The sequence below is a fragment of the Epargyreus clarus genome, unplaced genomic scaffold (genome assembly GCF_041222505.1).
Source record: "Epargyreus clarus isolate Ecla_fem2 unplaced genomic scaffold, WU_Ecla_fem_2.2 ptg000008l, whole genome shotgun sequence".
Taxonomy (NCBI): Eukaryota; Metazoa; Arthropoda; class Insecta; order Lepidoptera; family Hesperiidae; genus Epargyreus; species Epargyreus clarus.
The window spans coordinates 7,673,319-7,688,073 of NW_027332216.1; the positions used below are offsets into that span (position 1 = coordinate 7,673,319).

At 33.9% G+C, this 14,755-nt stretch overlaps 1 protein-coding gene and 1 pseudogene across 1 annotated transcript; one reads left to right on the forward strand and one right to left on the reverse strand.

Moving 5' to 3' along the window:
* Positions 1-8,007: 8,007 nt before the first annotated feature.
* LOC140744303 (polyglutamylase complex subunit TTLL1 pseudogene) lies at positions 8,008-9,506 on the forward strand (annotated as a pseudogene).
* On the reverse strand, positions 9,482-10,985 carry LOC140744302 (polyglutamylase complex subunit TTLL1-like). The gene has a single exon (XM_073075863.1). The coding sequence runs from the start codon at positions 10,855-10,857 to the stop codon at positions 9,553-9,555; it is 1,305 nt and encodes a 434-aa protein (XP_072931964.1). The 5' UTR covers positions 10,858-10,985; the 3' UTR covers positions 9,482-9,552.
* Between the last annotated feature and the right edge of the window lie 3,770 nt (positions 10,986-14,755).

Genomic DNA, 14,755 nt, shown 5'->3' on the forward strand with positions numbered 1-14,755 from the left:
ATATAAATATAAAAAAATGTTAAGGATGAACAACTCTTATCACTTAGGGGTATGAAAAATGGATAGTAGCCGATTCTCAAACCTCCTGAATATGCATATAAAAATTGGTGAAAATCGGTAAAGCTGTTTCGGAGGAGTATGGTAACTAACTTTGTGGCACGAGAATTTTATCTTCTTCTTGCGGTGCCTCTCCAACTAGTGAAGGTCGGCTATCAGCTGTCTAAATCCCTCACGGTTTTTTGAGAGGCGGAATAGTTCAGCTGCGCTTGCTATCCCCGTCCACTCTCGAATGTTCCGCAGCCAAGAGAGAAGAGAGAATAAGAGAATTTTATACATAAGATTAACAGTAATACAAGTGTTGCCTTATTATGTTAGTGTCAGAGTTCTAATGTAGGGCTTCTGATTTTTTTAAAGTATACTCAAACTGAAAAATACATGTAGAGTTTAAATAAAAAGGAAACTTTATCATTTTTCAATGTTATTTGATTTTAAAACAAGTATCAGAAGTATCTATTCAGGTCGTAATAAATTCATAGTAGTTTTGCTATTCAGCCCTTGAACTCTCTAATTTTCCTAATTAATGTAGGGTACCTACAGCGATTGAAATTCTAGGAATAAACGGAATTGTAGATTTGTCTGACTTTCTGAATTACATTTCCATTTGAATAGACGGTAATTAACTTTTGCGATAGAACTATAAATTGGTAATAGTTTTTTATAATATTTTTTTTCATTGTATAAAAAACAGTGGTAGGGCCTGAGGTTCCTATATCTGATTCGGTTTCAACGTTACCTATGTGTGTATTACAAATTAAAGTAAAGTAAACATCGTGAGGAAACCTACATCTTTGAAATATCTTACTACTACTACTAATGTGCTATAATTTATTTATTAACATGAAAAGTTTTAAGAAACCATCACATTTGCAGAAAGGAGAGTACATTATAAATTATGTATGTTTTCTGAGAGACAAAACCGTATTCCACGAACTCTGTTCTAGTGCATATTCTACGATGCAGTTCAATTTGGGATAAATAAGAAAATGTTGAAGTTATCTGTAAATCTGAGATAAAATCGTAGATCGTAAAATAAATGACCAATTTTATCGTTCGTGGCAGGAAGGTATAATTTGAAGTTTTGGAAACGTGCCACAGAATTTAAAAGACGCTTGCAGAAGATTTGTTCAACATTTAAAGGTTGTTACAAATATTATCTACTTAATAGCTATTGGAAAAAGTAGCTGCTATTAAATAACAATACCTTACAATATTTCCGTTTCTTTTAAAACTACATAATTATATTAAAGCTTCCATAAGTAACTAATATTATGAACAGTTTAATCACGTTGCTTATGGAATGCCTCGAAAAAAATAGTCTCTCTTATCACGTTCTCCAATCTGGAACCCAGCAGCGCTTATCACCGCCGTTATTAGGCAGACATAGATGTGGCGGTGCCGCTGGAGCCCGGCTGGAGCGTGGCTTCGAGCCACGAAGCAGCAACTCGTATTCTACTCGAACCTAGAATAAAAAAAAGTCCATAACCGATCACGTTTACACATGTTGAGTTATTTTTTGTACTCAAATATATTCAAACACAATATCTTTTATACATGGCTGGTTCCTCGCGGCGTCAATCACTGTCACGTGTAAAAATGTTCCAAAGGCTGTTGATAGGCGCTCAATAAATCTACGTTTGAAGAATATTTACTCATTTATTTAAGCAAATGCCTGAATAACATGTTTGGAGTTGAAGGGTACAGAATGTGACTACGCAGTGCCAAAATATTAAAAGTGAAAAATTCATATTTATGTTTAAGCATATTTTATAAGGGACATGTGTGTGACGACCACAAATATAATGCACATTGAGAGGGCTTGACATAATTAAATAACAAATATAATGTTAATAACTATGTAATCATTATAGAAAGTCTTTTCCATTTTTTATCCATCGACAGGATATATTATGCAGTTCGTAAGTATACAATCGAGGAGATAAAATATTACGCTTATGTTAGTTAAGAAGAAACACTGTGTAGTGTGTACTCACTACTCACATCTAATCTAATAGTTGTTTTATAACTACACTACACGTTCTACCAAGCACGCGGTGCGCGCGCGCATCGGCCGGATGCTACGATCAAACTGACTCTGTGTAACGTCATGATGACATTATGTGAAATAGGTTCAATATTTGAGGGTATTATAAACTTCATTTGAAAATAATTTTAGTGTACATTAATAAGTTTATTTATTTATTTATTGTAACACTAACAGAAAGTTAAGGTACAAAAGGGCAAACATAATGCCTGATGGCATTATGTACCAGCCCAGGGTTGAATGGAAAAAGTTTGCGGCAGGTGTTAAAATAAGTTATTCGCATTCTTTTCAAAACCTCCTTTTATTTGATACTCATGGCACGGGAACGTATAAAAATAATTGTTCCACCATATTGAATTTAGGATGACGTCACTAATCCAATCATGCTTTGTCCTCCAAATTGAAATATTTATTTATTATTATTATTTATAATTCGTTTCAATAAAGTTTGCAATCCAAAATGGTATACATTTTATATTTTCTTCTCGTGCACACATTATAGAGAATGAGCGAGATGTAAAGCCAAACCAAACTATATGTGCATAATATCAGTTCACATAATATCATCAGTTATGACTTAGTAAAGTCCTTTTTACCACGCTATTATTAGCTTGACCTGTAAGTACTCGTATGTATGAAATGGAATCTTTGAATTCGATTTTTACCCAATTTGAACGGTCCGATTTATTAATTTAAAATTGTGAACACTTATCAAGAACCGATGACAATACACGATTTTAATAATTTTATCCCATGTCTCTCATCAGGATCGTCAGGATTAATGATTTCTTTTAGGCGATGGTTTGTGGTTTTTAGTTTTTAAACTATAAATATTAATATTCTAATTATTGTGCACAAATAATTTATGCAATAAGCAGTGCAAATACTTCCGAATCCCAATTTCGTGAGCACATATAAACTCCTTAAGTAAATATGTGTGATATAAGTTAATTAAGTAAAGGTTGGTAGTTAGAGAACATTGCTTAAATAAGGAGCTTTATGTTGAAGCTCATTTAGTGACGTTACAGAAACGCTAAGCTTATATGACATAATAAACCTATAACAGACTAAAGAACATGTCGTACCAATGGAGATTGAGAAGCGATATGTGTTTTCAAAACAACTATTTGTAACGTGTAAATATAATTTGATGTTAAATTGTATTCTTAGAAAATTATTATCATTGTTTTTAATTATTTCAGGCTGACAAAAATTTTTGGTCATATTCCATCGTGCCGGCTGAGTGCAGTCGGGAGACGGTAGTCGGGGCAGCCTTTGCGGTCTATAAAATTAACTGTTACAGATGTAATGTTAGTTTCTTCCAAAAATTCTTATCCGTTAACATTGTATAAAGTACTTTAATACATTAAAAATATGGACAAAAGTAAACCTTTATTTATATCTTTCTACTGATAAAAAACCGCTGTAAATAGCTTGCTCATTTTTACATATAAACGAATGAATAAATTAATGAAATTATTTATTTGTAAAGAAATTAGTTGGTCGAAAACAAATTAATTGGTCAGAAATTTATTTAAAAAAAATATTTATTTAGCCAACAAATTAATCGCCTATCGCTTACTCGCTCGCAAGTATGACTATAATTAAATGCGAAGACACTAGTAGCGCTGCGTGATTTCTGAGACATTTGTAATTAACCCGATCTACTGAATGTGTATCTGTTAAGTAACAGTTACCGTTGAATACAGGTCTTGATAATTGAATCGTTCAATATAATCAGTAATTCAAATTCTTACGCTTTAATTAGACTCTAAAGGTGGTAGAACTCTTAGTGGTTCGATTTCGGAGGCACCACCGCCACACCAATTTCTACCTAATAACAGCAGTGTTAAACGCTGCTGGGTTGTGGTTTGAAGGGTTTGGTAAGGGAGAAATACTTTTGCTAGGCATTCCAGCTTAATTCTCTGGGGTAGCGGCGCATCTGTAGCCGACCTCCGGTAGGAATATCTAATTCTATCTGGGGTTGATAACAGATGTTAATGGGTGGCAGTAGCTAACTATCAGCTGAACTGCATGCTCATTTGTTACTCTAACATGATAAAAAAAGATAATATTGTGGTGGTAAAATTTGGTGGCTACAGTCTAATTTTGTGCGTTAATATCATATTATTTTGCCATATAAGAGTGGTAAAACAACCCCCTGTTCTGTTTTGAACCAAATCAAATCAAATCATTTTTTGGAGTTTACTCCTTAAGAAACGATTTGAGTTATAAGGCCCGGTACGGAAATTTTATGAGGAGTAAAATCAAGTGTAACACGAAAAGTTGAGGCGTAACGTAGAAAGAGACAAACATATATATCTGTAGGATTGAACGTGTAAAAGAATGAGATGGAATACATTACACAGCGTATCTTATTCTCGGGGTCTCCTCTTTGCGCGATACTTCGTAGTCTCACTGTATAGTTCACTACCTCCAGTCTGAGAGTTGAATGTGTGCGTATGTTTGTACGTGTTTGTTGCACGCTAGATATGGTACAACTATTGATGCGGTGTTTTCACGATTCATAACTCATGTAACTTCCGAAGTTCACGTATCGTATTTCAGTTACCACAAACCTATAATTACAGTATTTAAGAATGATATTATAATTCAAAGTGAAAGAAATCAATCATCATAAAATTGGACTTGTATAAATTGAACACAATTATTATTATTATTATTATTTATATTATTTTGTAACATACTTTATGTAATACGCATTATTGAAGTAATATAAATAATCCGAATAATTACAGATATATGTTTGTTTCTCTTATAATTTTAGCAGATGCGTTCATTTACCCTTTTTTTCTATTCGATATATATCATAATTATCGTTCGTAAGGAGTAAACTCCAATCGTGCGTCGTAGCTGACACACACACACTTTTTTTTTAATTTAAAATAGGTCCTTTACAGAGCATTTTTTGAAAGTCAATATAACTACCACCACTTCACCAGGTGTTTCGTTATGGAGAAGAAGCGGCGAAAGGAACTCCATAACACATATATTTTTTAATAAATAAACGTTTCATACAATGGCTCTTAACCTAGTGGTACATGTGGAGCTGGGGCTACTTCAAACCACACCGTTTGATCGGTTAAATAATCACTCAGCCTATAGTACGTTTTTTTACATGACAAGTTTAAACTTTTTTTCTGTGAGATTCAAGATGTGGTCGGGTATTTTATTGTAGTAATACAGTTACCCATGAAAGATCTAGCCACCTTACATAATCTATATTTAGGTATAATGAAAAGTGTGGTAATCCAAATACTGTGATCAGCTATAGCTTGTTCCATATGGAGTCGATTACAGATATTCATAAGCGACTTTTTACTCATAATTAGGTGGACTGAATTCTCGTTCGCAACTTCAATAACAACTAAAAATGTTCTTTTCTACGAAACCAACAGTGGTTTGATAACAGTATCACATATGCGGAAATGCATTAAAGTTTTTTGTAATTTAACTAGCTACCCGAGTTCCCAAAATGTGGGTAAACATGATTCCTGTTTATGCGGCTCATCTTGTTCCACGAACTATCCGGCTAGTTCATAGCACCATCAGCGGAAACTTCATGAATAGGTAGAGCAGTAAAACTGTTGTAACTTTCAACCTGTTTTCTGCGTGCCTAGTCAGTTTATTGCGGTTTACGTATTGTGTAGATTCGACTTACGTTTGTTACAAATAGCTTCATTATAAGCAATTTGCAATGTTTGTGGTAAGTAACGTAAGCCCTGTTTTTTCATTTCATATTTTTTTTATAATATGATCTCCTTTTTCAATTTAAAATTGTTATTTGAATAACATACATTTTATATGGATGTTTCAAACAGACAATAAAATCAAATAAAATCAAATTTGTATATAGATTTGTAACCCATGTATATCATTCTTATAATTTTAATATGCCCTAAAGTATATATTTATATTATTAAAAACGATGTGAGTACATTGAAATTATAATCAACTTTATACATTAATCATCTAGTACTTAAGTTAAATTCATTAAGGTTAAGTATATTAAGTAATATACAAGTACAATCAGTAAAAAAAAACACATAACTTTGTACAAACCACGTTGGAGCACGTTGTGCAGCTCGTTTCGTTAGTTTTTTGGAGATAAACTAGTAATAAAAGTTACATGTGCAACTTCTAACTTCTAACAAACCGCATGTACGTACGAGTTAATGTATTAAATCACTTTGTTGTTTATTAGTTTTCGCGGACAGATTCAGAATATCAAAAAGTAGGCCCACGCCGGAAAATGGCGCTTAATGTAACATGCTACTACGCGAATGATATAATTTTTTGATAAAATAATTAAAATATCGTCCTTTACTTAATACAACGTTATATTTATAATATTTAAAGATTTATGAGTTAGTTACGTAATAAAGAATTACTTACTAATAATTTAAGTAATCAAACAAACAATAATGCATTAATTATTACACGCTTTTTATTACACGCTTTTTATTAGCTTCACCTGTATGTTTGTTTGTATGTTTGTAACCGACTTCTTTGGGCGCGATTTTGACCCACTTTAAACGGCCAGATTTCGTTCAAACTTTGTAGATTTATTGAGGACCGATGAAAATACACGATTTTAATAATTTTGTACCATTGTCCTTATCAATATCCTCAGGATTAACGATTTTCGAGGCGAGAGAAAGCGCCTTATGGAGCGTTCAGGCAAAGTTACTAGATTGATTTTTAGCTTTGGAAAATAATAATATTATTTCCCTATAACTCAAATGTACTGAAACATATGTATAATGCCATCTTGTAGAATGATTTTTAGGATTCCGTACTCAAAGGATAAAACGAAACCCTCCGCTGTCTGTTCTTGAGTCACAGGGCTTTATCTCTTAAACCGTAATAGATAGACACTTGATTTTTTTACAAACGATGCATGATGGTGGTCGCTATAACAACAAATACTAAAAATAATAAAATAAATATAGTTTAAAAAACTAAAAAACACGCTTTTATGTTAAAATCAACTAAAAAGCAAAAAATAATCTTCAATCTAGGAATCAATTAAGGAACAGTAAATAGTATAATTGTGGAAAAAGTGTGGGGCGCTTTTCGAACCTGATAAATGGAGCACCCCACGCTTTTTCCACAATGATACTATTTACTGTTCCTTAATTGATTCCTAGATTGAAGATTATTTTTTGCTTTTTAGTTGATTTTAACATAAAAGCGTGTTTTTTAGTTTTTTAAACTATATTTATTTTATTTTTTATTTTAATGTCCTCGTTTGACAGTAAAGCTGTAAATACATAAAAATACTGTTCAAGAGATAGAGCCCTGTGAAACACGGAATTTAATTTAATTTAATCTACCACTGTGGTTTTTAAAGGTGGCAATTAAAAGAGAGGCATTAATGACTCAACTCATTATTTTACTGATTTTATATACAAAGTGTTTAAAAGGTAATTTTATCGATCCTACAGTTTGTTTGATGAATTCGAAATGTGTACAGAATATACTCATTATTGCGCTGTATTTTGTTTGCCGAGCCAACAACTCGTGATAAGCTATTGAAATAATCTCTTTAAAGTTATTTATAGTTTCGCCGTTTTTATTTTTTGCAAAATAGTTATAAGTTTTTTTTTTTCAATATATGTATATATGTTACAACAAGTTGTAGGGCTGGATGTGGAACCGATTTTAATGCCAATATGTAATATTAATGTCGAATATATAATGTTGAAGATTAATACTCTAAAGTAATCTAAACTAATTACCATTCAAATAAAAGGTATTACACTTTTAGCACTAGAATGTATATATTTTATGAACTCCCATTTTTTAATAAAATTATATTGTAAATTAGCTGAACATAAATTTGTACAGACAATGATGTTTAGTGAATTGATAAATAGAAATCTGTAACAGTGACAGTTAATGTCAATCAAGTTTATTCAGAACTAAATCAAAAAATATTATTTATTCTATAAAATATACAAATAAACAATTTTATTATATTGCAAAGTTAAACGATGTCGTCTCTCAGTAAAAAGTCTTCTTTGTCCATGTATGGTCATATGAAAACACCACATGAGCGACGGCAAGTAACATTTTGTTCAGATTTCGATAAATCTATAGTGATCAACAGCTTTCTGAGTCGAGGATGGAGGCAGGTGTCTCCTGAAGGAGACTGGAATATTTACTGGTCTAGTACTTTAAACTGTCGATGCTTATTTAACTTGGACAGTGGTTACAGACTACACGATAACCAAATGATAAATCATTTTCCGAATCATTACGAATTAGTTCGAAAAGACTTATTGGTGAAGAACATACAACGCTACCGGAGAGAGTTAGAAAAAGATGCAAATCCTCTCGCCGAGAAAACCCATGTCACACTCACAAACGGTCAAAATCATCCCCGCTATTTATATTTAGATTTGATACCCACAACCTTTATCCTCCCGTCGGATTACAACCTATTCAAAGAAGAATATCAAAGATTCCCACAAACGACATGGATTCTGAAGCCATGCGGCAAATCCCAAGGCGCTGGAATTTTTCTCGTAAACAAACTTTCCAAATTGAAGAAATGGTCTCGCGAATCCAAGAAATATATACAGCACCATCTGTCTAGCAAAGATACTTACGTTATATCTCGCTACATAAATAATCCGCTTTTGATCGGCGGAAAGAAATTCGATTTAAGGATTTACGTTCTTGTTACGTCTTTTCGACCCTTAAAGGCGTACATGTTTCGGAATGGGTTTTGCAGGTTTTGCTCAATGAAGTATGACACGAGCGTTACGGAGCTCGACAACATGTATGTACATCTTACGAATGTGAGCGTACAAAAACACGGCAAGGAGTACAACACGCAACATGGAGGCAAATGGAGCATACATAATCTAAAATTGTATTTGGAAGGGACGCGGGGTCGGCGAGTGACCGAGCGGCTATTCGAACAGATACAGTGGCTGATAGTTCATTCTCTAAAGGCCGTATCACCAGTTATGTGTAACGACCGCCATTGCTTTGAGTGCTATGGTTACGATATTATTATTGACGATAAGTTGAAACCGTGGCTCATTGAAGTGAACGCGTCCCCCTCGATGACTGCCACGACCGTTAATGACCGAATACTGAAATACAATCTTATTGAGAATCTTTTATCGGTAGTACTTCCTCCGGATGGGGTCCCCGACGCAAGATGGAACAAGAACCCCAGTACTAAAGCATTAAAGGATTTTGAGATACTTATCGATGAAGATTTTATGGGTAAAAGGGATTTAGCTGAAGTTGTTTATTAAATGAAACGTTTTATGAGTGTATTGGTTCTGTCGATAAAATTATGTAATGTCTTGGTATTTTATTCGTGTAATAAAAATCTGTACGAAAACAATATATTTTTATTTCAGTTTATTTAAGTAATAAAAACATCAAATAAAAAATTACAATGTTCGGAGCTAAGATTTGTACCGGTGAAATTTATTGTAACGTGAATTGGAGTCCTCTCTCTCAATTAATTCCTCATCAATCAAAACATCGAAATCCCCTAAAGCCTCCTTGGTGGGAATTTTATTCCATCTCGCGTCTGGAATGCCATCGCTTGGAACAACCACCGATACGATATTATCGATCAATTTGTATTTCAGAATCCGATCATTATGGGTCGTAGACTGTAGTGATGGAGATGCATTAACTTCGACTAGCCATGGCTTGAGATTATTGTCAATTATAATATCATAACCGTAACATTCAAAGCAGTGACGATCATTTGCCATAACAGGGGCTACAGCCTTTAGGGAATGCACGATGAGCCATTGCATGTCCGCAAACAGCTTTTCTGTCACAGGTCGCCCACGAGTCCCTTCTAAGTATAGGCGAAAGTTCTGAATACTCATTTTTCCTCCGTGGAGACTGTTATAATCTCCACCATGCTTCTGAACGCTTACGTTCGTCAAGTGAACATACATGTTATCCAACTCAGTAACACTTGTATCGTATTTGACAGTACAAAATCTGCAAAAGCCATGCTGGAATAAATAAGCCTTTAATGGTCGAAACGATGTTACCAATACATATAATCTTAGATCAAACTTTTTGCCACCAATCAAAAGGGGATTGTCGATGTAACGCGATATTACATAACTTTCTTTGCTGGTGATTTGAGGATGGAAAGGAGTTTTCGCTTCACGCGACCACTTCTTCAGTTTGGAAAGTCTGTTTATTAAGAAAATGCCTGCACCCTGTGACTTGCCACACGGTTTCATAATCCAAGTGCTCTGCGGTGACTTTCTGTACTCTTCCACAAACATATTGTAGTCCGCGGGCAACACGTAAGTAACGGGTATGAAATCTAGATGTATGTAGCGCGTTACAACTTGGTTATTAGGGAGAGTGACTTCGGTTTTCTCAGCTAACGGATTACCTTCCTTCTCGAGTTCTTTTCTGTATCGTTTGATGTTCTTAACCAATAAATCTTTTCGAGACAGCTCATAATGATTTGGGAAGTGATTTATCATTTGATTATCGGTCATACGATACCCGCTTTCGATGCTGAAGATGTTTCGACAATTTTGGGTGAAGGACCAGTAAAAGTTCCACTCGTCTTCTGGGCCTACTTGAACCCATCCACGCCGTTCGAAGTTACTGATAATTACAGATTTCTCCAAGTCGGTGCAATACGTCACTCTCCCTTTCTCTACGTTGACCGGTAGGGCTATTTTGCCGAGGGTATTTGGTTGAAGCTTCTTGAGTTCTTGTGCCATGTCTACAATTGTTACATATAAAAATAAATATTGTGTTTAATAAATAAAACTAAATAATAGCATAAAAAAATAAAAATAAACTGTCTCAGTAACAAACGACGTCATAGTGACATATTTTGCTTTTTTATAGTTTCGGTCATATAAAGGTACTTTAAGGTTATTATTTAATTTATTAAAAAAACATATAATGATAAGTCATTAACTACTGGTATATGCCTATTTAACTATGGTATACTAAGTAACGAATGGTATATGCCTAAAATAAAAAAGAAATATTTTCTTATTCGGATAAAGGAAATCCGCGGTAACATTATCATTTATACCACTTAACGCAGGTGTATAAAAAATCAACAACCTCGATGCTTTCAAGCGCAAATTAAAATAAATGTTGATTTATGGTCACGCGATGAAAAGGGATTTTCCTCAGAGTCCTATTCGGGCTGCGGTGAAAAGAACGAAATCCATTGTGTCTTCAGTTTTCCATCCAATTTTAGTAGAGGCGACTCGAATCCCCTCAGGAAATTTCCGTTAATATTATCTCTCTTGAACGCATTATATCTTGTACATAATTTGTTGTAAGGCTTTTTAATATAATTTTATGGAAGCGAACGTGCTTGCACTTTACTTGAAGTTAAGTGGACATTGTAGTACATACTCGTAGATAGTTGTAACCGAAAGGAGTTCTTCTATGTTGGTTGCAAATTAACGGGCTTAAAGTTGGAAGAACCTTCTGTAGTTTGACTCTGGTGACAAAAGTATTCATGCGTACTTTCTTCCTTCGGAGGGCACTTTAGACCGTTCGCGGTTTAAATTATAGAATGGCAATCGCTAAACCTCTTCAGGTTTAAAGGTCCTTTTGGCAGTTTGAAACCAATCATGGGTGAGCCACTAACTTGCATCAGCTGCACCAATGCGTGAGTAGCGTGATGGAGTACACGTCAGCGCTCATCCTAGTAGTGGGGAGACATCCGTGCCCAATAGTGGGACTAAACGGGTTGCAGCAGCAGCAGTCAGTTGTTGTTATGTTGTTGCATAGTTCTATTCTAAACACGTAATTACGAGAACTTTCTAAAATTAAATATCATTGTGTTAAATCAATGCCTCTGTCTTCAGTCGTTCTCAGATTATATTTCATCGTTGTAAAAAAATCCAAGACCTCTATCAAACAGAGTGGCACCTGCATGACGAAGGAAAGGGATAATATTATTTACTCTCTAAAACAAATCGCAATATATTTTATTTGCTGCTGAATATAAACGATATCCTACCCTTTTGGAAACTTCACGTTTTTATCTGTACGAGTACGTTGACCTTTATGTATATGTATTGTAAAAAGGTGAATTCATTTACATCAGTATTGTAAAGCTAATATCAAATTACCTAATGCATTGATTCAGACGGTGTTGATAATAAACGATAGTGATCACATAGGTACAAGTAAATCCTCCTATACCTTCGTTAGACTGGTTTATACAACATACACATACTCGAACGCGATTAGTTTTACCCACGAATATATGTTATCAATTATCACCTTAATAATTACGTTTATGTACATACGAGCTTTGTCACGCGGTTTCACTCGCGTTCAAAAGTGTAAATAGTCGGGTGGTTTTATGTATTTTTGCACTACACCCTTATTCTTTTTCTACAATAAAAGTAGCTTAACATACTCCTCACAACATCAGCTAGCAGCACATGAAATTCCCTCAAAATCAGTCCAGCCGTTTTGAAACAATTAGACACACAGAGAGACAATAAATAGATAATTGCCTTTTGTTATAAGTAATGTGTATACTTGTATTTAGTAAAAAAACTGTTAATTTGGCATTACAAACAGACATACCATATATATACCTCCTCATATATACCTCCTATAATAAATCAAAGCAGCATTACGTGATACAGCTGCAATCATTTCTCTGAAGAAACAGGGAAGGAAAGTTTTTCTTGTCTTCGTAAATTATGTTTGCATCTGTTCTCGCCTCTAACGGATATCACAAAAACGTCTCGTGCGCGACTCGCAATAACACTAAGCGAAAACAAATATCTTTTTTACAAGCTTTTATCTTGCCTCGTTAGTATGAGAGCGTCAAATCTTGGAACTGAGTTTAAAAAACAGTTAAATCCAAGCTATTGAGCTGAAAATGTTCATACAAAATTTGGTTTTGATGAATCCTGAAAAAAAAAACAAGATTCTAATGTGGCGAACCCTTTCATTTGATACTCATATCACGGGGGTGTATAAAAATAATTGGTCCGCCATCTTGAGGTATCCGCCATTTTGTATTTAGAGTAATGTTAATAAACTAATCATGCACTATCATCAAAACTAAACGTGCATGCAAAAGTTTAGCTAAATTAGTTAATGTTAACTGGATAAAAAATCTTTTGTATGATTTGACCACAGACCTGTGTTTGTTTGAGTACTACTACACTACACTACTACTACACTACTACACTACACTGCGTTCGTTTCTATGTGAGGGCATAGAAACGAACTATGGAATCATACCAAACTGTTTAATAGTATAACCTATAGTTTCTACCGCAATTAAGTGAATCTAACGATACCACATAATGTTAAAATCCAAATATGTAAAGTTCCAAAAAATTATATTACAGTACATATTGATATGTAGACGCTTAAAAAATATTACACTCGGCCATAGATTAGTAAAGATTACTCACTCCTAACAAGAAAATGTACCCAGTTTTGAGAATTGAAATAGTTGCGTAAAAAAGTTATGCCACGTCTCCGTGCTAAAATGGCCCTAAAATATTTGAAATATTTTTTTATTTATCATGTAAATTGTACATTGTAATTGTAAATTACGCAGTATTGGTTATTTATTCGTAAATTTTCTCTAAAAATGTTTTTATTTGTCAAGAATTCAAAAAAATAACTTACTATAATAAGCCATTTGCGGCTTCATTCAATTTCAAGGCGGCAAAGTATCTTTACTAATCTATGCCCTCGGCAGGTTAAAACATAAGACTGTTTGCTTTCTTTATTCAATAACACAACACCAAGAATAACGTATCGCGGACATACGTACCCTTATCAAATACCCGAGGGAAATTATAGGGCAGAATTAGGAATACATGAGCCACGTTCCATTTCCTTTCATTCTGAATCCACGGGAACATTATCCAACATTATCGACATCTGCGGTAGGAGCGCAAACACTCGTAGTGTCAACACATTTCCAATTAAGCCTCGGCAGCCAACACCCAAATTAAAAACCTTGTCGACTGTCAAATTGCAGTAGGTATTGCATTTACTGCGAAAATGTTTCGCTACGTTTAACGCTTGGTAAAGGTCAATACTTTTTAGGGTTTCGTACGCAAAGTGTAAAAACGGAACCCTATTAATAAGCCTATCCGTCTGTCCATGTGTCACAATGTCCATGTGTTCTCATGAACCGTAACAGATAGACACTTGATATTTTGACATAACTCTGAAAAAAAATAGTGTCTAAGTTTAAGAGATAGAACCTTCTGATAGACAGAAGACAGCAGAGGCTAATAGGGTTCCGTTTTTACGCTTTGGGTACGGAACCCTAAAAATTACGCTATTTACTATGTTACGTATAGGTATGTATATATATCGTGAATGTTAGTACTTAACACTAAACTGAGTACATAAAGGCTACATTGTATGAAAATTAATTGTACCATTTATATATACGAGAACAACATAATTGGTTTCGAATTAATTGAGTTAATTATGACAATATATTTGTATGATGTATTAAATTAATTGATACGAAATACCTACTTAACATTTACGTATTTAAAATTTATTCATAGTCAAATAGCTATAAATATAACCTGTAAAAGTACAGAAACTAAAGAATATTAGCTGCATTAAAAGTTATCATTAAATTTAATATTC